The sequence below is a fragment of the Taudactylus pleione genome, unplaced genomic scaffold (genome assembly GCF_031769625.1).
Source record: "Taudactylus pleione unplaced genomic scaffold, aTauple2 ptg000021l, whole genome shotgun sequence".
Taxonomy (NCBI): domain Eukaryota; kingdom Metazoa; phylum Chordata; class Amphibia; order Anura; family Myobatrachidae; genus Taudactylus; species Taudactylus pleione.
The window spans coordinates 4,935,006-4,958,098 of record NW_028284423.1 but is presented as its reverse complement, the minus strand read 5'-3'; the positions used below and the strand labels follow the sequence as shown (position 1 = coordinate 4,958,098).

Here is a 23,093-nt window from a genome sequence, read left to right as displayed (position 1 = left end):
AGTGGCCGCTCGCTAAGACATGCACACTGCTCTGCTGAAAGTGTCCAGAGACTCACAAGTGGCCTTGCTGGCAAAGTGACTGTGTAAGGGGGCACACTGCATGCTGATGTATGCTGCACTATACTCTGCTGATTAAAGTGACTGTGTCCAGACTTATAAGTGGCTGTATGTACAAAAAATAAAATTTTAAAAAGTTAAGAAAACTTTCAAGTCAAAAGTTTGAAAAGTAAAAAAAAAACACTTATTTTTTGGTGCTGTACCCCACTGTGTATACAGGCACCATAACTCCTTGGGTAATAACCCTTTGTGTGTATAAGCACAGTGACTTCTTGGGCAATAGCCCTCTGTGTGCATAAGCACTGTGACTCCTTGGGTAGTAGCCACCTGTGTGTATAAGCACCGTGACTCCTTGGGCAAATCTATGTGTGTATAAGCACCGTGACTCAATTGAGCAATAGCCCTCTGTGTGTATTAGCACCGTGACTCTTTGGGCAGTAGCCATCTGTGTGTATAAGGCTATAAGCACCGTGACTCATTGGGCAATAGCCCTTTGTGTGTATAAGCACTGTGACTCCTTGGGCAATAGCCCTCTTTGTGTATACACACCGTGACTCCTTGAGCAATATCCCTCTGTGTGTATAAGCAGCATGACTCCTTGGGCAATAGTGTGAGACCCTAAACTAATCACCTGTAAGAATGGAGTTTCTCGGTTCTCGTTCAACACAGAGAGGTAAAGAGGTAATTTATTGTCACAAAGAAATTATACAACATCACATTCAGGTAGTATAAATCACAGATTCACTTTTAAATGATAATCACTTTAACAATTACTTTTACAATGTTAATTCAGATAAACGAAACTATGACTCGAGTTTTTTTTTATTAAGCAGGAACTTAGCCTCCTGGCTACGGTTATGATCACGCTGCTCCTATGAACTTAAAAGGTTAATGCATGCAATATAATAACAACAGTGAATGTTATCAACCATCATGAAACAGCCACAATAATGGATGACAGTCTATAAATGAATCCTTATGTATGCTACCTAACTTAACGCTTACTGGCCAGAAGCTACACTTTAATAAATTGATACAGTATCAAGTCTAGCTAAGTGTACACTGCGTTGCCCGGGATACTGGTTAATCCAATCCTTAGCCTGTTTTGTAACTATACTAGCTCCGCTTATAAGAAGTACAAGGCCGAGTTATTCTGAACTGCAAATGTTCTTTATATCCTAGACAGCTGCCATATACTGAGACGCAGTTACTGTCTGTACAGTCCCGGGCAACTTTTGGAGGGAATGAAGCACGTTGCAGACAATATCACTAAATCCGTAGAATTTGGTCCCTACACTCGGTCTGTAATAATATCCTGTAAATAGCTCTGCTTTCCTTAATGCTACCAATACTCAGTAGCCTTTCCTGTAGATTGCTTTAGATTTTGGCCGTCCGCCAGGTGTTGACACAAAGTTACTATTTCTGCCAGACAATGTAGCGACAATAGGGGGACAGGTGGCTGGCACTATCAACAAGGCTGTGACTTTATGACATAAGTCTGCTTAAATGGGGCAGTTTAATTGATGCAGTTTATTGCGCTCACAGTGGGTGCTTTTATATGTTCCCCCACCGGACTCTCCTGCACTGATGTCAATGGGGGCAGTTTATAAGTCTCAATAGAAAAAGGGGGTCCTTGTCTGACTATTTGGGGTAACAGCGGGTACACTCTGCTGATAGTGGTAAGATTGCTGATTGGCTGCTTACCCCCGCCGCGATTGGCCTTAACTCGCTGTCTCTGTGCTTTTCCAGGGTCTGCGAACCCCTTCGATCAGCCTCTCTTACTCCGCCTCCGGACACGCCTCCACACTCCCCGGCAGCCGTCAATCAAGGAACCCCCGCTGGAGCCGCACCTCCTACCGACGGCACTTCCGTCTAGTTCCGGCTCTCCTCCTACTGCTCGGACGCCTCCGGGATGCCGCTCCGCTTCCGTCCTTCTCCGCACCACCGGCTGACACTTCCCGACTCCACCAGGCCAGGTAAGTCTCTCACTAGTGCACTCCTCACTGCCTCTGTCCCTCCTGAAAACTACTGCGCACTTGCCGCGTGTACTCTGCCCTTTTTAAAAGCAGGCTCTCTTCCTCGTGCTCCCCTCAACGGCCTTTCACCGCTCGTGCTCTATTTCTCCCCACTTCTCATTGCCCAGACAGGGCAGCTTCCACCCTGTTAACTCTGTTGGTACATTCTGTCCTCGTGTCCCCCCCCACAAGTTGCCAGGTGCTTTACTAGGCACGACCAAGTCCTCCCCTCACAACAGGGGTCAGTCCTCCAACCTATTCTCCTTACATCAGTCCAATATAAGTTAAACCCATTTACATTAAACATATTATCAGCATTCTTGTGCCCCCCTGGTTGGTCCCCTATTTCTGGGGTACCACATTCCTCCCTACTTGAAGCATGAGTGCCCTCATGCATTTCACCATTTTAACAAGTTAAACTGACATTACTTTATAACATTCTACCGTATAATTTGATCAATCAATGACAGGTGCAACAATTAACTCTTATCATTACTTTACAACATTCTACTGTATAATTTGATTAATCAATGACAGGTGCAACAATTAACTCTTATTCCCGATATCTAAGTGGTAATAGTCCTTTTGTGCTTCTCACGGAATGTCTTAGCTGACACTCTTTCTCTTCTGTTCCCATTGGAATTGCTGCAGCATTCTCTTCCGATCTCACAGTTTCGGAAAGTTTGGAGGACCACAGTACTGGCCAGTACGTACTCATCACTATGTTCATACATTCATCGGAATTCTGAGTATCTGTTTCCATTAGTATGCTACTAGCATGATCCTCCCTTTGCGGAACATTCTCTGTTTGATAAGGACACAGTTTCAGTTGGTTCCGGTGGACCACTATGGCACGATTTCCATCTTCTTTTTGTATTTTATATACATCTTTCTCTTGATGTGTCGATTCTAAGATCAGGTAAGGTGTTGGTTCCCACCATGGGTCAATTTTACTATGTCTTTGGTTATTTTTTCTTAAAACTCGATCTCCTATTTTCAGTGGTTCAGCCCAAGCAGACAAATCATAGTTCTCTTTTTGCCTCTCGTGAGCAATGTCCATGTGCCATTTTACAATCTCTTGGGTGGCTTTAAGTCTTTGTTGATGTTCCGTTATCCAATCAGAAGTTGGAGTAGATTTTTGCCATCGAGTGAACGGTAATTGAAGACGAACATCCTCAGGTAGCTGCCCTAATCTTCCGAACAATAAATAATATGGCGTGTGACCGGTTGAGTCATGAGTGGTATTATTATATATATATATTAATTCAGCTACCAACATAGGCCATTCTTGTCTTTCTTGCATGGACAATGCTCTAAGCATATGGATTAGAGTTTGGTTGGTCCGTTCACACAGCCCATTTCCTTGAGGATGGTAGGCAGTTGTTTGCAACTTTTGACACCCATATAAGGTGCACATCTCTTTGAACAACTTCGCAGTAAACGCCGGTCCTTGATCTGTTAATATCTTCATTGGATACCCGTAAGGGCGTACGAAAGCTCTCCAGAAGAGTTCAGCAGTGGTTTTTGCTGCTAAGTCTTTTACCGGTAGTACCACTGCAAACTTAGTATAATGGTCGACAATAGTAAGTGCATATTCGAATCCGTTACGGCTTCTTTCCAGCTTCACATGGTCTAATGTGACCAATTCTAATGGACTTGTACTGTTGATGGGGTGTAGGGGGGCCTTTTGGGTACCCAGCGATGGTTTTCTCAAGCTACAATTAATACAGATCTGGCACCACTCCTCTACATCCAAGCATAGACCGACCCAATAGAACCGCTGTCTTAGGTTAACTTCTGTTTTTGTGTAACCGAAATGTCCTGACCGGTCATGGTATGCTTGCAACAATTCTGCAGACCTCTCCCTAGGAATTAGAATTTGACTATGGGGCTGGTGCGTCTTTGGATTTACGCTTTGTCTAAAGATGATGCCCTCCTGCACAGTCAATCGGTCCCTTTGCCACCAGAGTTTAGTTAACTCCTCTGGTAACTGTTGTTTCTTTTGTCTCTTCCCTTGTTGTAACATGGTTTTTAGTTGTTTCATTATAAGGGACTCCTGCTGCCACTTTTGCCACTCCCCCGCAGACCCCAAGTCGATGACTTCATAATTAATGGAACTACATGCTGAGACCACCTTTCTTTTTGGTATGAAGCTTTTGATGAAAGCGGGGATCTCTATGGTTTCCCGTTGGTCTATGTGTTCTGGTTCTTCCTGACTTGGTAAGCGGGATAGCGCATCCGCGTTGCTGTTACTTTTACCAGTCCGATAGGCAATAGTAAATCTGAAATTGGCTAGACGGGAATACCAGCGTTGCTCTAAAGCTCCCAATTGCGCTGTCTGTAAGTGGGCTAGTGGATTACAATCAGTGTAAGCCGTGAAAACTGCCATAGTTAAATAGTCTTTGAATTTCTCAGTGACAGCCCACACTAATGCAAAGAACTCTAATTTGAAGGCACTGTAGTTGGAATCGTTCCGTTCCATCTTCCTTAATCCTCTACTAGCGTAGGCTATAACTCTCTCGTCCCCATCTTGCTTCTGCGCCAGCACTGCTCCCAACCCCTGTTTGCTCGCATCGGTGTACAGGGAGAAAGGAAGACTGTAATCGGGGTAGGCCAGAATAGGAGCCTGCATTAGTTCCTGTCTCAGTTGCTCAAACGCCTCTTGCTGACGAGCATTCCACTCTACTTCCTTGGACACTTTTCTTCCTGATTTGGATACTCCCCTAAGTAGTTCATGCAACGGGCAGGCAACTTTGGCAAAGTTTTTGATAAATCGTCGATAATACCCGAGAAATCCCAAGAAACGCCTCACGCCTTTAATGGTTCGGGGCACGGGCCATTCCTGAATTACTTGGATTTTATCTGTATCGGGCTTCACCCCTTTTGAACTCACTATGTGTCCCAAATATTTCACCTCAGGTTTTAGTAGATGACACTTTGCCGGGTTAAGTTTGAGTCCGTATTTGATCAAACGTTGGAACACTTCCTGAAGATGTTTGAGATGCTCTTCGTAAGTTCGGGAGAATATGATAATGTCATCTAAATATAAGAGTACTAACTCATAGTTCATATGTCCCAAACAATGTTCCATAACTCTTTGAAATGTTGCGGGGGCATTGCACAGTCCAAATGGCATCCTCAAGAATTCATGTAAGCCCATTGGGGTGGTAAAAGCGGTCTTTTCCTGATCTCCCGGTACCATTCGAATTTGCCAGTACCCACTGGTCAGGTCCAATGTAGAGAAATACTGCACGGATTTTAAGGCCGTCAGTGACTCTTCTATACGGGGCAGTGGATAGGCATCTCGATGTGTAACATGGTTGAGTTTCCTATAATCAATGCAGAGCCGCAGTTGACCATTTTTCTTTTTCACTAGTACAATGGGCACTGCCCAAGGACTATGGCTCTCTTTGATCACTCCTGCAGCCTTCATTTCTTCCAACATTCGGTGCACGGGTTGATATAAGGCTGGCGCTAAGGGACGATGTCTTTCCTTAATTGGTGGCACTTCCCCAGTTACAATGCGGTGTAGGATATGAGTTACTGTCCCAAAAATCAGCCGGGTGCTTACTAAAAGCTTCGCCATTTTCTCTCACCACTCTCAGGGCTCCTTCCTTCTGAGCTGGTGTCGTTTCCTCGCCACCAATGTGTAACTCTTCCCACCAAGGCAGCTCTTCGGAAATGTTCTCTTCCGTCCTTCCATCCATTTTCTTAGTTTTCATTCCCAGACTTTGAACATCCTGGAACGATGTCCAAATAAGTTTGGCCACTGGTTGGTGTCGATACAGTTTCACCATCTTATTATCGGGGTTCAATACCCTAATAGGTACCCGGCCTTGGACCACTGTGACAACAGCATGAGCCACTGCCACTTCCCCCCGGTTCAGCATCATACATGGTTCCACTATGGCTTCGTACTTTTCTCCATGGGGTCCACTGGGTCCTTTTCCCCATAGGAGAACTTCCGAGTTAGGCAGAATTTTCACAGGTTTGCCATCCCTGATTCGTACCCATCCTTTTGCATTTACCAGGTGCTGATGCCCCTGAAGCACCTTAATAGTTTTTTTCAGAATCCGTTGTTCTGCCATCATGGCTTGCGATAATTATTTTTTCAAAGCAGCAATCCATTCATCGGGGCATTTTTGGAGGATATTCATGCCAAGTATGATGGGTATCAACTTGGGATCTTCCAAATGCGTAATCAGACATCCTTGTTTAGATAGTGAACTGCTGCCAATTTTAATATCTGCTTCCCAATATCCAAGACAATTGATGCCTAACCCATTGCTGGCTATCAATTGTAACCAGGATGGTGGGGGTAACACGACTTGGTCCGCGGCCCAATGTTGTTGAAAGAGAGTAAATTGAATCGTGGTAATCTGCGACCCAGTGTCAATCATTGCAGGGGTTTTGACTCCATTAATATCAATGGTGAGCATGGGACACTTTCCCACATAACGGGGCCACCATTCGTCCATACTAGGGTCTGTGACTATTGTTCCCCCCGAGGTTCGTTCTCTCTCCCCGGGGCCTGGGAGTTTAAACTCTCCACTTGAGAACAATTCCTTTCGATATGTCCTGGTCTCTGGCATTGTCGACAAATAGGTCGCCCCTGGGTATCAAATTGGTCGGTAGCCCGTCGACCCGTTCTTCTAGGAGGGGCCCACCAATCCTCTGTATTCTGTTCTCTACCATTCCTCCACCTTGATGTTTGATAATTGGTAGATTTGTTTTTCTTCAAAGTCCGCATTTCATGACGAATTTCAGCCATTCCCAACATTAATTCTTTCAGCTGCTTCTCTACAGTTCCAAGAGGATCATTAGATGGTAATTGAGTGCTTTGTTTCACAAGATCCTTTCTAAGCAAAGGATTTCCTTCTCCCATATGTCTTGTCTTGGTCCCACTATGACCCTCCTTGAAGTCTGGCATCTCTGGAAAACTTAACTCGGGTCCTTTTTGGGAACCCACTATTTTTATAGCCATTTCTTTAAAATCCAGAAAAGAATGTTCTGGCATCTGCATTTTTAACAATTTCAGTTGGGACTTAATGCCTTCTCCATTAGAGCCCTCGATGAACTGGACTATGAGTACTTCATCCGTATCTCCCACTTCTTCATTCCCAATAGTCCGGATATCCCGAAGTGCTTCCTGTAGACTAAGAGCGTAATCTCTTAGCATCTCCCCTGGGAATTGTTTACGACCATAGAACAACGTCTTGAGTTCTGATACTGTCCTGGTTTCAAATGTAGCGGCCAGTCGCTGAAAGATTTGATCTACGTCACGTCTTTCCTCTGCTGGCCATGATGTCACTTCCCTTAGAGCTGCCCCTTTTAACTGGCCAATCAGGATTTCCACTTGTTGACGTTCGTTTAACGGGTATAGTCTAAACATTGATCTTATTTTATTTAGAAATTCCGTTAGGTTACTTCCCTCGCCTCCATATATATCTCCACTTAAAGTAGGCAGCCAGGGAGCACCGAAGTAATAAGGAAGGGTTATGGGGCTGATTTGCGGAATCCCACTTCCACTTGCTCCAGCCGAGTCCCCCATTGCTCTTTGTTCCTGTGACATTGTACACTTTTCTAATGACCTCTCACCTACACTCTTCACTTTGGACTCTGGATCCTGTACTTAGTGACGCCAAATGTGAGACCCTAAACTAATCACCTGTAAGAATGGAGTTTCTCGGTTCTCATTCAACACAGAGAGGTAAAGAGGTAATTTATTGTCACAAAGAAATTATACAACATCACATTCAGGTAGTATAAATCACAGATTCACTTTTAAATGATAATCACTTTAACAATTACTTTTACAATGTTAATTCAGATAAACGAAACTATGACTCAAGTTTCTTTTTATTAAGCAGGAACTTAGCCTCCTGGCTACGGTTATGATCACGCTGCTCCTATGAACTTAAAAGGTTAATGCATGCAATATAATAACAACAGTGAATGTTATCAACCATCATGAAACAGCCACAATAATGGATGACAGTCTATAAATGAATCCTTATGTATGCTACCTAACTTAACGCTTACTGGCCAGAAGCTACACTTTAATAAATTGATACAGTATCAAGTCTAGCTAAGTGTACACTGCGTTGCCCGGGATACTGGTTAATCCAATCCTTAGCCTGTTTTGTAACTATACTAGCTCCTCTTATAAGAAGTACAAGGCCGAGTTATTCTGAACTGCAAATGTTCTTTATATCCTAGACAGCTGCCATATACTGAGACGCAGTTACTGTCTGTACAGTCCCGGGCAACTTTTGGAGGGAATGAAGCACGTTGCAGACAATATCACTAAATCCGTAGAATTTGGTCCCTACACTCGGTCTGTAATAATATCCTGTAAATAGCTCTGCTTTCCTTAATGCTACCAATACTCAGTAGCCTTTCCTGTAGATTGCTTTAGATTTTGGCCGTCCGCCAGGTGTTGACACAAAGTTACTATTTCTGCCAGACAATGTAGCGACAATAGGGGGACAGGTGGCTGGCACTATCAACAAGGCTGTGACTTTATGACATAAGTCTGCTTAAATGGGGCAGTTTAATTGATGCAGTTTATTGCGCTCACAGTGGGTGCTTTTATATGTTCCCCCACCGGACTCTCCTGCACTGATGTCAATGGGGGCAGTTTATAAGTCTCAATAGAAAAAGGGGGTCCTTGTCTGACTATTTGGGGTAACAGCGGGTACACTCTGCTGATAGTGGTAAGATTGCTGATTGGCTGCTTACCCCCGCCGCGATTAGCCTTAACTCGCTGTCTCGGTGCTTTTCCAGGGTCTGCGAACCCCTTCGATCAGCCTCTCTTACTCTGCCTCCGGACACGCCTCCACACTCCCCGGCAGCCGTCAATCAAGGAACCCCCGCTGGAGCCGTGCCTCCTACCGACGGCACTTCCGTCTAGTTCCGGCTCTCCTCCTACTGCTCGGACGCCTCCGGGATGCTGCTCCGCCTCCGTCCTTCTCCGCACTGCCGGCTGACAATTCCCGACTCCACCAGGCCAGGTAAGTTTCTCACTAGTGCACTCCTCACTGCCTCTGTCCCTCCTGAAAACTACTGCGCACTTGCCGCGTGTACTCTGCCCTTTTTAAAAGCAGGCTCTCTTCCTCGTGCTCCCCTCAACGGCCTTTCACCGCTCGTGCTCTATTTTTCCCCACTTCTCATTGCCCAGACAGGGCAGCTTCCACCCTGTTAACTCTGTTGGTACATTCTGTCCTCGTCCCCCCCCCCACAAGTTGCCAGGTGCTTTACTAGGCACGACCAAGTCCTCCCCTCACAACAGGGGTCAGTCCTCCAACCTATTCTCCTTACATCAGTCCAATATAAGTTAAACCCATTTACATTAAACATATTATCAGCATTCTTGTGCCCCCCTGGTTGGTCCCCTATTTCTGGGGTACCACAATAGCCCTCTGTGTGTATAAGCACCGTGACTCCTTGGGCAATAGCCCTCTTTGTATATAAGCACCGTGACTCAATTGAGCAGTAGCCCTCTGTGTGTATAAGCACTGTGACTCCTTGGGCAGTAGGTCTCTGTGTGTATAAGCAGCATGACTCCTTGGACAATAGCTTTCTGTGTGTATAAACACCGTGACTCAATTGAGCAGTAGCCCTCTGTGTGTATAAGCACCATGACTCCTTGGGCAATAGCCCTCTGTGTGTATAAGCACCGTGACTCAATTGAGCAATAGCCCTCTGTGTGTATTAGCACCGTGACTCTTTGGGCAGTAGCCATCTGTGTGTATAAGGCTATAAGCAGCATGACTCCTTGGACAATAGCCTTCTGTGTGTATAAGCACTGTGACTCATTGGGCAATAGCCTTCTGTGTGTATAAGCACTGTGACTCATTGGGCAATAGCCCTCTGTGTGTATAAGCACCGTGACTTCTTGGGCAGTAGACCTCTATGTGTATAAGCACTGTGACTCCTTGGGCAATAGCCATCTGTGTGTATAAGCAGCATGACTCCTTGGACAATAGCATTCTGTGTGTATAAGCACTGTGACTCCTTGGGCAATAGCCATCTGTGTGTATAAACACCGTGACTCAATTGAGCAGTAGCCCTCTGTGTGTATAAGCACTGTGACTCATTTGGCAGTAGCCCTCTGTGCATACAAGCACCATGACTCCTTAGGCCTTATCCCTGTGTGTATACAAGCACCATGACTCATTGGGCCATAGCCCACTGTGTAAACAAGTACTGTGACTCTGCAGGCAGTAGTCCTCTGTGTATACAAGCACTGTGACTCCTTGGACCGTAGCCCACTTTGTATACAAGTACTGTGACTCTGCTGGCCATACCACAATGTGAATACAAGCAGCATGACTCCTTGAACAATAGTCTTCTGTGTGAATAAGCACCATGACTCATTTGGTGTCTGTGTATAAAAGCACCGTGAGTCCTTGGGCCTTAGGCCACTGTGTAAACAAGTACTGTGACTCTGCAGGCTGTAGCTCACTGTGTATACAAGCACTGTGACTCCTTGGACCGTAGCCCACTGTGTATACAAGCACTGTGACTCCTTGGACCGTAGCCCATTGTCTATACAAGTACTGTGACTTTTCTGGCCATACTCCACTTCCCAAGGACAATTCCATCTTGTGCTACCTTTCATTTCTGCCACTGCTGTGTGGCAATGTTTCATAGATTTGCTTTAAACTGCGGTGTCTGTGCCGCTGCTCTGTCACTTAGTAACCAGTCAGCTGACTGCAGCCTTTGACCAATAATGGTGAAAACAATATTGTAAACTTTGAGTTTGTCTAAATTGACCGTAAATGACTGGAAATTAATGTTATTGAGGTTACTAATACTCTAGGAATAAAAAAAAACCCAAACTATGTGATTTTAACTTTTTTTGGCAATTTTTGTAAAAAAAATCCAAATCCAGTCACGGCAGCTTTGGCAAATCCAAATCCAAATCCAACGCCGGACGATGAATCAGAGCCAAATCCAAATCCAGCAAATATGGTCCGCTGCACATCCCTAAAAAATATATACAAGTAGGTTGTTACATACTAGTTGATGATGCACACACATTCGATATTACTCATTTAGAAGACTGTTGTGATCTAACTGGAAATGTAAATCACCTTTCCCTTTTCCTATTGATGGTCTTGGTGCATGTTTTTCAATGTCCCATGTACTGTAACATTCATTTAAAAACTTCCTTTCCACTTTGAGTATGGTCGGTGTATGTTGCAGAGTTCATCAGATGGTAAAGTTCACCAGATTTCCTAAGTTACAATCCATTGTGCAGTCCACGGCTGAGGTAGTTCATGTTAAATACTGGTAGCACTCTTTAGTTCTGTATTGTTAATGAATTTAGTTACTGTGCGTATCCCCCCAGGGCTGTAGCAAGGGCAGTGTGGCCAGTGCTGTCTTTAATGTCATGATTTCCTGAAGTCAGCTCGACCTCTCACCCCAGCCCAGCCTATGATGCACTTGCCACCTTACCAGCCTATAGTGAAGTGTTGGGCATCTGCCATGATGGTAGAAAACAAATGAGCATAAACAACATTTATTTTTATGGCAGCCGCTTGCTGTTTGTTTAGAAGCCAAAGCATAGACATGCAGAATGTGGCTACATAATACATTGTAAAAACAGTTATTAAGGAAAGTACAATAACCTTATGTGCTTCTGCAAATTGCTGTTCATTCTTAAGTAACTGAGTATCTATTTTATATAACCCTGTGACAGCATGACTTCAAGAGGAAACCTCAGTGACTTTTAAAGAAGGGTAAGGTCCTGTATTTAGCAAGAACTTTAAAAACCAAGGTTCACTAATGTTTCAAGAGCAGCATCGAACCCTGAAGGAAAATATAATCATCAATTAGCAACAGGGGTAGAAGCATATACTCCAGGATGATAAATAGTACATTAGATCAGTGAAAGGTAAGTACAAGGTAAAGCAGGTGAGCAACTGCAGATCATTTATAAACGTCATCCTGTGGTGCGAGCAGCCAGATTAATCAAAACACTCTGATGGAACTCCACAGTGCAGGATTTCATAGCTGGGTTTCAGTACTGTATATAAATTGCTCATCACACCCATTAAAGGACATTTGTGAGTTCTCTGGAGGCCACATAAAATGAGTACCCAGCAGTGGAGGAAGGTGATATAGTTGCATGCCTGAGTGAACATGGGGTGCCAACCAAAACATCTCTACAGCTATTGTTTCCAACACTTAACGCTTCCTTTAGCTCCATAATGTAGTGAGACACATTTTTCTGGCATTGTATGGGTGCAGTCATTCACTTAGAAGGTAAGGTCACTGCGTATTGTTACTTTTTGGTACTAAGTGATCATCTATACCCAAGGCCTCTGCACAGTGCACATGGATGATGGGACAGCACAGTAGCTGCTCCTGTGGCTCCAGTCTCCAGGTGGGGTCCTGCTTCCTGCTCCTGACCTTTTCTTCTGGGATGTCATGTGGTCATGTCTGTTGGGGGATGCAAGAGCCATCCCAAAGCGGAGAAGTGCTCACATCTACCGCGCACATGTGGTGGCTCAAAGAATTTCTGTGCATGACACTGATGTTATCCCTTTGTCGCTGCTTTCTCAGTCACTAGATTAGAACCCAAACAGAAAGAAAATATGCACATGCTCAGTTTTACACATATTGTACATGGTGCCAGCTGCGTGGCAGTATTATTGCAATATATGTATACAAAACAGGAAGACTTTTGCTATCGGCGCTAACAATAAGATCAGAAACAAATGAAGCATTATTCTGCTACTCCGGAATGACTCCTGAGACAGCGTTTCCACTACCACCAACCAGGCCTCAGTTGAGTGACTTGTGGAAGAATGTTTCTGCATCCTTCCTGCAAAATACACCCACAGGTTATGGCCATGTTAATCACCCCGGATATTTTGCATGGTACGCAGCTGCTAAAATATGCTAATGCCTCCCAAAGCACAGCCTACTGCAGCCTTCTCATATCCATCCAATGTCATACTCCTGTGTAAACATCGGTACCAGAGGGTTAGGTTAGGGGGTGGGAAGGGAAAGTTAGCCACCACCGAGGGTAGGTTAGGGTTAGGCACCCCCAAGGGAGGGTTAGGGTTAGGGGAGGGATAGGGTACTTACCAGCCAGTGTCGTGATTTTCAAAAGTCAGGCTTCTGGAGTCAGGATTTGAACCGGCTGTATTTCATACCCAGCCTGCTTTTGCCAAGATTAAAAGTAACTTGCATATAAGAGCTGCAGTGTCTGCTTTTTCAGTGTTTTATAGCTAAAGTAATTAGCCTACTAAATAAATGATGGATTCTTCAAAGTAGATGCCATTTGGTGGAGTGTAATTCTCAATAAATTTGGGAGATAAAGTGAGAAATGCTACAAGTTTATAGAGGTGGTCATGTCTTGGTTTTTATGTGACTTTATTATTAAAATAACAACAAACACAAAGGGCCTGATGCTGGGATTGAAGGAAATCGGGTGCTTGTTCTCTCCCATTGTATGCACAGAAATCAAATGCGTCTATTTGCCTGTATGCAGAGTTATATCATCATCATCATTGTCGTCATAATCCTCATCATGAGTGCACACTTGCACCCATCCTACAGTATACTGTACTTCAACTGAAATTATTAAAAATGTTAAGTTCTGATTGAGAACTTACAAATTGCACTTGACAATTGTTTCTTCCTCCAAAATAAAAATCTTATGCCTTTTCAATAGTTGGATTGGCATTCGGTATGGAATGCCGGCTGCCTCATGACCGGCAGTTCGAATCCTGGCTGCGGCAGCCCGACAAAACAGCAGAGCCCGGCAGCGGAAGACCGACAGCACTGGAAATCCCGTTTGTCTAAAGGTAAGTATAAACTATTCTATTCTAACCCCCTAACCCTCCTTAGGGGTGCCTAACCCTAACCTCCCCCCCAAGTGCCTAAGCCTAACCTCCCCCCTCTAAGTGCCTAACCCTAACCCCCCCTTCCCCGCTGCCTAAACCTAAATCCCAGGGTGGGTGCCTAACCCTAAGACCCAGGGGGGGGTGCCTAACCCTCCCTCCCCATAGCCTAACCTTAACCCTCCTGGGGGGGTGCCTAACCCTAAGTCCCCCCCAGGTGGCCTAAACCTAACCCTCCCCCCCCACGGCTGCCCGCTTGCGGTGCCCGGCATCCCTTTGATCGGGATGCCGGGCGCCAGTGTGCCGGCGTCGGGAAAATGACAGGCGTCTGGATTATAGACGCCTGTCATTTAACCCTAGCTGGGATTAAGGATTCTGGATTGCGACCGCTGGCATCTTAAACGTATCCCGTTGGATTGAAATAATATGACGGCTATTTTTTGAATCAGAAACTTTCATGGAGTTTTGCTTGTAAGGTAACATGTCTAAAAGACATGTTATCTTTTGTTTCTAATGTTGAAGTTTACATACAAAGGCTCTTGTAAATATGGAACAATAGGTGAGCAACCATAATAATCACAGTACAAAGTTTGTGCCCCCGTCCTCCCCATATAAAGTATTTTGCTCATGGTCAGACAATCTAGAATTGGTACACAGTAGAGCAGGTATTTAGCAGACAAGGAGTAAATAGAAGGGTATTCCAATAGCAAGACAAAGATCCACTCCATAGCTAAGCAGTTATTAGCAGACAAAGAACAGACAGAAAGTTAATCCAATAATTGCAAAGTTCAGTACACAGCAGACCAGATATTAACAGACAAGAAGTAAGCAGCAGAAGAGCAATCCAGTAACAAAGCAAGGTAAGAAGCTACAATCACTTTCAGAGTATGCAGGGTATGCACAGTTACAAAGGCATCACCTAGCACTGATTGCTAGGGAAAGTTTCTTTATAAAGCATTAGGGAGTGATGATTCCTGGCCTGCATAGACAGGTTAAATTGCTGAATATGAACAGTTGTATTAACATCATTGCCAGGACTTGGAACCACATCTCAACCTGTGAGCAATGTTTCTAAAGGCCTGAAAGCCATATCTACCTACAGCAGGCAATTCGTCAAAGTAAGCATCCAGGGATGAATTGGCCATAGCTTTAATTGGGACTTTTCCTGGTGGAGGCCATCTGAAGGTTGCATAAAAATTTTTACTTTTTGTCATTCTCAATTTTTTTATTATTTTTTTTCTAACTGCCAGATGACAGGGGAAAGGAAATTGGTATGTGCAGATGCGGCTGTCCAGACTCATCAGGGACTTCTGGCTCTAACCAGCCTTGAAGTAGGGAGAGGTCCAATCAGTGAGGCTGGAGTGACACACAGTCTGCAGAATGCCACCTGAGCTCTTATTCTCGTAATACAAAGAGGTTTCCCCCCCAGTGTCCAGATTGCTTGTGCTCCAGCCTATGCACCCCAGCTTTTGGCAGGATTTGTAAGTATGGAGGACATTTTTATTCCAGGAGAGTTAGTAATATGTGCCTTTTTTAATTTAATTTTTTTTTACAGGTCCTTTATATGTAAAATTAATTTGATTGTATATATATTTTAATATATACTTAATAGACTTGGTACACATAGTTGCAAAATTTATGTTAATTCGCTAATTGTGAAGTTCTGTTTTGTGGAACCAGGAATCAAATTATTTTGTATAATGCTAGTTTTATCCTATAGTATGTCCATTGTAAATATTTTTCGTGTATTTTTCATGTGTTTTTTTTCTGATTAAATTATGTTTATTTTTAAATTTGAATCAGCGTATGTTTGCTATACCCATGCACATTTGAATGTGAATTAGCGCTGCTTTTAATTTATTTAATAGCTTTTTTTTCTATAGGTGGTGGCAGCCACCCTATAGCAGCTGCTTGTCACTCCATTCTCCCTTCGCCCCCAGCCCCTCCTTTTTTGGTCAATGCTTGGGATCCATATACAGACTTCCCTTAGTGGCTGGCATGCAGTAATTCAGTAGAATCAGGCTCTGTCTGTATAAACTGCTGTAATTGAGGCATGTACATGCTCAATTAGGATCTGATGCTTGTGCATTACAAAAATTTGGACAACAAAAATTAACTAATGCGTTTAAAACTTTATATGTCCCAGATCAAAAAGAATAAGGGGTAAATATACAAAAAATTGTGTTTGCAGTTGATTTGTAATTGCTAGAATGTTTTACAATCAAAACCCCAAAGTTACTAATCAGCGTTTTTGACTATTTACATTCGATGGTGATATTCAGTGATTTCTGTCATGTGGGAGATCAGTGGATTTGGCCTATTTACAATAGACTATACTGTCAAATCAAGGCATGAATCCACTGACAGTCGGCAGCGGATTCAAAGCACTGCACAGATCAGTATCAGTATGATTTGTGCAGGCTTCGGTGTTAAAGTGTTCATTTAAAAAAAAAAGTTGAGTGGCCCTCCCCCCCAAAAAAAATATAACCTGCCTTGGACCTTTCAGCCTGGTCTGGTCATGGTAAATCTATGGAAAAATCAGCATGGGGATCCCCCTATTTTCCAGTAACCAACACTGGCCTGAACCAGTTGGTGGACGGGGGGTTAATGCCATAGCAGGTGCGGGCAAACAATGTGGGGTCCCCCTGCCAAAACATTATCCAGCTCCAAACTGGCCAGCCCAGGGCTGGAAAATCTTAGAAAGTGAGGACCCAAAAATTAAAAGGAACACACCGGTAGATGCGCATTATATATCGTTCACCGGCTGTACACGCAATATATTATACAGTATGTACCCTGCATAAGCTGTACACAGTATGGGAGTGTTTACATAATTGCAACACAATTAAATGAGGACTCACTCCCAGATATGCGGGTACTGGAGGCCTACTTCAATGACACACAATGATGAAGTATCATATTGTGCATTGTGACTAGCATTTAGTACTAACATAGTCAAACCACATACCTATGCTCAGTGGCGGGCTGGGACGGGGGGCAGGGTGCCATGCGTCATGCGGGCCGCAGCGTCATGCGGGCCGCGGGCAGTCTGTGTCACTGTAACACAGACTGCACTGCGAGTGTAGCACTGACTGGACGGAGTTCGGTCAGCGCTACACAAGTGACAAACACACAGCCGCCGGCTCCGGCAGCTGTGTGTTTGTTTTGATCAGCAGTCAATGAGAGTCTGTCAGACTCTCATTAGCTGCTGCTGCGCCCACTGCAGGAGCCGCTCCATCTTCTGGCTCCCACAGTGGGCAATGGGAGAGGCGTCATGATGTTACGACGTCTCTCCCATAATGCAGAGCGGTCCAGCCTGGGAAGGACAGACGGAGGAGCGGATGGCAACAATGGGAGCGGGGATTCAGGTAAGTGTTTTTTTTTATTACATGTGTCTACTGGGGGAGGGGTGGGCACTACAAGGGAGGGGGACTACTGCTACTGGGGGCACTACAAGGGGGGAACCACTACTGGAGTCACTGCAAGGGGGGGACTACTGCTACTGGGGTCAATACAAATGGGGGACTGCTACTACTGGGGGCAATACAAGGGGGGACTACTACTACTGGGGGCACTACAAGGAGGGACTACTACTACTGGGGGCACTACAAGGGGGGAACCACTACTGGAGGCACTGCAATGGGGGGACTACTACTACTGGGGGCAATACAAGGGGGGGACTACTACTACTGGGGGCACTACAAGGGGGGTACTATTACTACTGGGGGTACTACAAGAGGGAGGGACTACTACTGGGGGCACTACAAGAGGGAGACCACTACTGGGGTCACTACAAGGGGGAGATCACTACTGGGGGCACTACAAGGGGGGGGCGACTACAGGGGGGCACTACAAGGGGGGACCACTACTGGAGGCACTGCAAGGTGGAGACCACTACTGGGGATTGTTACTGGGGGCACTTCAAGGGGGGGCTACAACTGGGGGACTACTACTGGGGGCACTACAAGGGGGAGACTACTACTACAAGGGGGGACTACTACTGGGGGCACTACATAGGGGGGACTACTACTACTAGGAGCACTGCAAGGGGGGACTACTACTTCTAGGGGCACTACAAGGGGAGGGGACAACTACTAGGGGCACTGCATAGGGGGGAGGGGACTACTACTAGGGGCACTACATAGGGGGGAGGAGACTACCACTGGGGGCACTGCATTGAGGGACCACTGCTGGGGGCTCTATAAAAAGGGTAATACTGGGGGTACTGCATAGGGGGGAGACTACAACTGGTGCCACTATTTAAGTGGCACTGCATAAGGGTTGCCACTATTGGAGGCACTGCATGGTTGGTGAACTGATACTGGGGACACTCTATAAGGGCACTGAATAAGGGTACCACTACTGGGGGCACTATATAAGGGGCTTACCACTGGGGGCACAAGGGGCACTGCACAGGGGGGACCACTACTGGGGGCACTGTATAAGGGGCACTGCATAGGGGGGATCACTACTGGGGGCACTACTGGAGGCCTGCATAAGGGGGTCCTCTCCTGGGGCACAGGGGGGGTACAGGGGGGCACTGCATATGGGCACCACAATGGGGCAGCCCCTAATCTTTATTTTTACTTTACATTAATCCGATATGGACCCGCCTCCTCCCTGGAACACTTGAGGGGGGGGGGTGGGGGGACACCATAGCACTCACGTTCTTTGGGCACCCTAGCTACACGCTACTCCTCTGCCAGGGCCACCTGCATGCATTTGCCCCCCAGGCTAAAAGTTGCCGGTCAGCCCCTGCCTACGCTCTCCTTAGCTGTAAATACTGTATACACCTTCAAAAGTACAGTACTACGGCTTTTGAGACAAGTACTTTTTTTTTTGGCATATTTATGTTTTCTACATGCCATCAAAGCGTAAATGTGTCCAACTCTAAATGAGCCCCTATGTGTTCAGATATTATCATGTATTTTGAAATTTCCAATCCAGGAGCACAGAATATTTCTCCATGTGGAAATATTTAACTAAGTTGCTGCATTAGTAATACTGTATGTTCCCTGGAATATTGCCTAAACTCATGCACTTCCAAATATTTGACCTGGCTAGGCTAGGTACAACATTTTTTTAAGCCAAAGAGAATGTTGAATTTTTTTTTTTTACAATATATTTAATTCACATGGAAACATTTATATGCAAGAGATTGACACTCTACATGGCAATTTTTGTAAATTAACATTACAGTTGATTTACATTGTGACAAAACTAAATATTCATGTACAGTAACTGGATTAAGACATATCAAAAACATATATAAAGGACAGTGGATTTGTTATGCAACTTTTGGAGGATCTTATTCTTTTTTTTAGATCGACAAGACACCTGGCTACTTAGCGGTTAAAATAGCATACTGTAAAAGTTAAGAAGTTGATAACACTTTTACATGCAAAGATCTCTGCACAGAAATAGAAGATAGAAAGAAAAAGAAAACATTGTGGGACCATCTGACAGTGAAGGGTAAGCAAATATGGGCATAAATTGAAAACAGATGTGGAATTTTATTGTAAACTGCTGGTAAATAGCTGAAAAAATGCATGAATAATGCAAATAGTTGAGTCGCAAATATGAAGCCTGTCTCACAGGAATTTAAGTTGTTTTTTTTAAATATGGTAAATGGAAAAAAAAACATACTGTAGAAGCAACAGATACAGTGTTATAAATTTTGGTGTAATTCATGTAATTTTAATGTACTTTTATCTCCAGCTTTAGGCATTTATTATCAAGCATACTGTATTCCAAATCTTATGTTTTATTGCTATTCATGACAAAAAAATTCAGAATTACTTAAAGTATTTTATAATTTATGAGTGATTAAAAAAAAGCTGTACATGAAATATGGTGCTTGTTATCACCATACAAATTCTGCATGGTTTAAATAAGTAATAATATATATACTAAAGATAATTTCTACTGAATAAAAGTATTTACTATTTTGTTTCATTTTTGTGCCCACATAGATACATTTTGTACAGTAGGTGCTGCTGTGAGCTCATTGTTTGTTTATTTGTTTTTGTTTTATGTCTTTTCATAATGCAGTCCATGGGCAGAATTCAATTGTTTTCATCCCCTATCGCGCCCGACGGAGCTATTCTATTCTTGCTCCTGTCGGGCGCGATCAGCTGCCAAGCGCTACATTTCAGCTCACAGCCCCTGAGAGCTGAAATGTGCGAAAAGTGACATGTTTGGACGCCCAAACATCACTTTTTCGCGATCGCGCCCAGCACTTTGGTCGGGGTTAGCCGATTTACGCGGCTAAACCCGACCACTTTGGGTGCGATCAGTGTGAAAAGCTGGCACAATTGAATAGCAGCCTGCAATCTCCTGTCACTTTAGACGGGAGATGCGGACCGCGAAAACAATTGAATTCCGCCCCTTGAGAGTGAAGAGCAGCCTGTGGTGACATGACAGTTTTGTGTGCAATGATGGTGACAGTAAACTCCCATTAGCCATTACACACATGCATCCAATAGTAGCACTAAATGTTCTCCATTCTGAATAGAGTTGCCAACAGTTCTCCCCAAATAGAGATGAGATTACAGCACTGCAGGGCGGTGTCTAATACTTGCAACTCTCTCGTTTATAAACCATGTGACACAGGGCACATAACTGTCAATGTCAGCAGGCCATTGCATTAAAAGTGTGCTTAGTGCACAATACTGGATGTTAGCAATATGTTACCTCATCTTCCCGCATGGTTTTTTTTTCAAGTACTGATCACCGGCTTGCCTTTCAACCATCCCTGCCTGTTTGTGACCTTGACAAATGTTAAATACACCATCAGCCAAACTCACAAGTTCTCTCCATAGGAAACAATAAAACATGCAAATTTACCAAGAATCGAGTTTTTAAACTCGCACGTAAAATTACCAAACTCACACCAAATTAGACTGTTCACAGATGTTTCAAGTCGCAAACAGTGGGAACTCAATAATGATGCCTATTAAAGGGGCTAAATCACCTGCATTGATTTGTGTGAAGCAAAAATGGCAGAATATTTTACCAGAGCTATTCACTGCATGTGGCTGGGATTTCAGAGGCTCTACCACCAGGCTGGAAGGACCCAGAAGCAAGAAACTGAGCAGATGCATGAGGTAATGCAGGTACCACAAAGGCTGCGCAGGCCATGACACACACAAAACAAAATACTGACATGACAAAAGAAAAAAACACAATCAAGACCAAAACATGATTCCTAGTAAATTTACCCCTTACTATTTACTGGTATGTGGAACATCAATGGGGACTACTTGTGCCCCAACCTATGCCAAACTATATTTAGATTGGTGTGAATGTGAAGTAGTTTTTGTGGAAGAAAACTGTCTAGGAGTATGACCAAACCAAATTAGAAGAAATTTTTAAGTAAACTGAATATCAACAAACTCAATGACCAGAGTAAACTGAGCACATACGTATACAGGAGAAGAACAGCTATAAACAATATATCACATTTTGATAGCGCACATTTTTCCTGCAACTAAAAGGTGCATACCTAAAGAGAGTGCCTCAGCATGAAAAGAAACTGCTCAGAGGAGAACAAATTCCATCAAAGAGCCAAACAACTGAAAAAGAGACTCCATTTCAGAGGGTATAGTAAGAAACGTATCAAAAATGCCTATTAGAGTTCTATAATCAGGAGCAGTGACTCACTCATCTTGCCTAACAAATCAAGTTAAACTGAAAGGGTTACTGATAAACACATGATCAGAATTATTGGTACATTTTGTAACCAATGGAAATAAATACGTGCACCATTACAGAAATATTAGCATGTTCTCCAAAGAAATACAGACTTGACCTCAACATCAACATAAGCTGGAGAAGGTCCAAAAATGTGAAAGACCACCTGGTACATAGTCACTTTCTCATGAGCAGAAACAAAGAAAGTAGAATAAAAGGCTCACACAAATATAATCATTATAAGGCAATGTTTATATGACTAAACAGTATCAATATACAGACAGGTATAATACCAGATTGGAGATCAAAGATTTCATCAATTGGTCCACAAGTGGAATCTCATAGTGTCTGACATGCCTATATCACAAAATGTATGTGGGCATGACTAAACACCCACTTAAAACTAGAATATTAGAACACATATGTAACATCAAGAATGCAAGGAGATATGCAGAAAAGATTAAGATGCTGACCAGTGTGGCAAAACATTATTGCCGATATCATGAAGGCACCAGTACAGGACTCACAGCATATGGTATGAGAGTATCCAACTAGGCCTGAGAGGAGACATAATTAATTTATTTTTATTTATTAACAGTTTCTTATATAACGCAGCATATTCCATTGCGCTTTACAATTGGATGAACTATTTAAAAGAGAAGCAAGTTTATTTTTTCTCATTAACAGCAAAACATATAATGGCCTTAATGAAAACATACATTATTCCATGTTTATTGAATCATTATTTACATTCTACTCCCTTAAATATATATTTCCATACATGGAAATACATTTTATATTCTATATTAAAAATTAACTTCTATGAATAATATAGCATATGTTACGATTTTTAGATTGGTGCTGTTTTTCCTTATAAAGAACTGTCCCAGTGGCCTCTTTATAAACTAGCTTATTCTACTTATATGATACCTTATTCTATCACATTTTGCTTAATGATGCCTTGCGCGTGAGCGCAGTAAGCAAAATGTGATAGTAAATAGTTATGAAAATTAGAATAAGCCGGTTTATAAAGAGGACACTAAAACAGTTGTGACACACCCGCTGACAAAGTCCAATTAAGTGACAAAACATGTAGGGCGTGGCCTAATGATGTGAGACAAAGTGATGTCACCCTTCGATTTCAGTGGCTGAAATTAAGTCGGATTCAGGATATCGGCGGCTCACAGCGGGCACCGGAGACATGTGATTGCAGTAACCTGATTTAAAGAGTACTTATAAATATATTTTTTTATTACACATATACGACACTAATAACAGTTTCTAACGCTTCATTATATCACCTACTCTATGACATAGTTCCACAATACAATATTATGAAACTTCACAAAGTGAGAAGAGAGGACATGGAATCCTAAAGAAATTAGTAATATACAGATGTGCCCTTGCTAATCTAGCATCCATATGATAAGTAGTAAGCCTAGTTAGTCACATCTCATATGCATGCAACAAG

At 43.5% G+C, this 23,093-nt stretch overlaps 1 protein-coding gene across 1 annotated transcript; it reads right to left on the bottom strand.

The window, feature by feature from the left end:
* Positions 1-6,564: 6,564 nt before the first annotated feature.
* LOC148539684 (uncharacterized) lies at positions 6,565-7,623 on the bottom strand. The gene has a single exon (XM_088448546.1). The coding sequence runs from the start codon at positions 7,621-7,623 to the stop codon at positions 6,565-6,567; it is 1,059 nt and encodes a 352-aa protein (XP_088304672.1).
* Positions 7,624-23,093: the final 15,470 nt, after the last annotated feature.

Excerpts from the sequence above, each read along its gene's own strand:
- LOC148539684 (XM_088448546.1), bottom strand. The coding sequence starts at position 7,623 with ATGGGGGACTCGGCTGGAGCAAGTGGAAGTGGGATTCCGCAAATCAGC.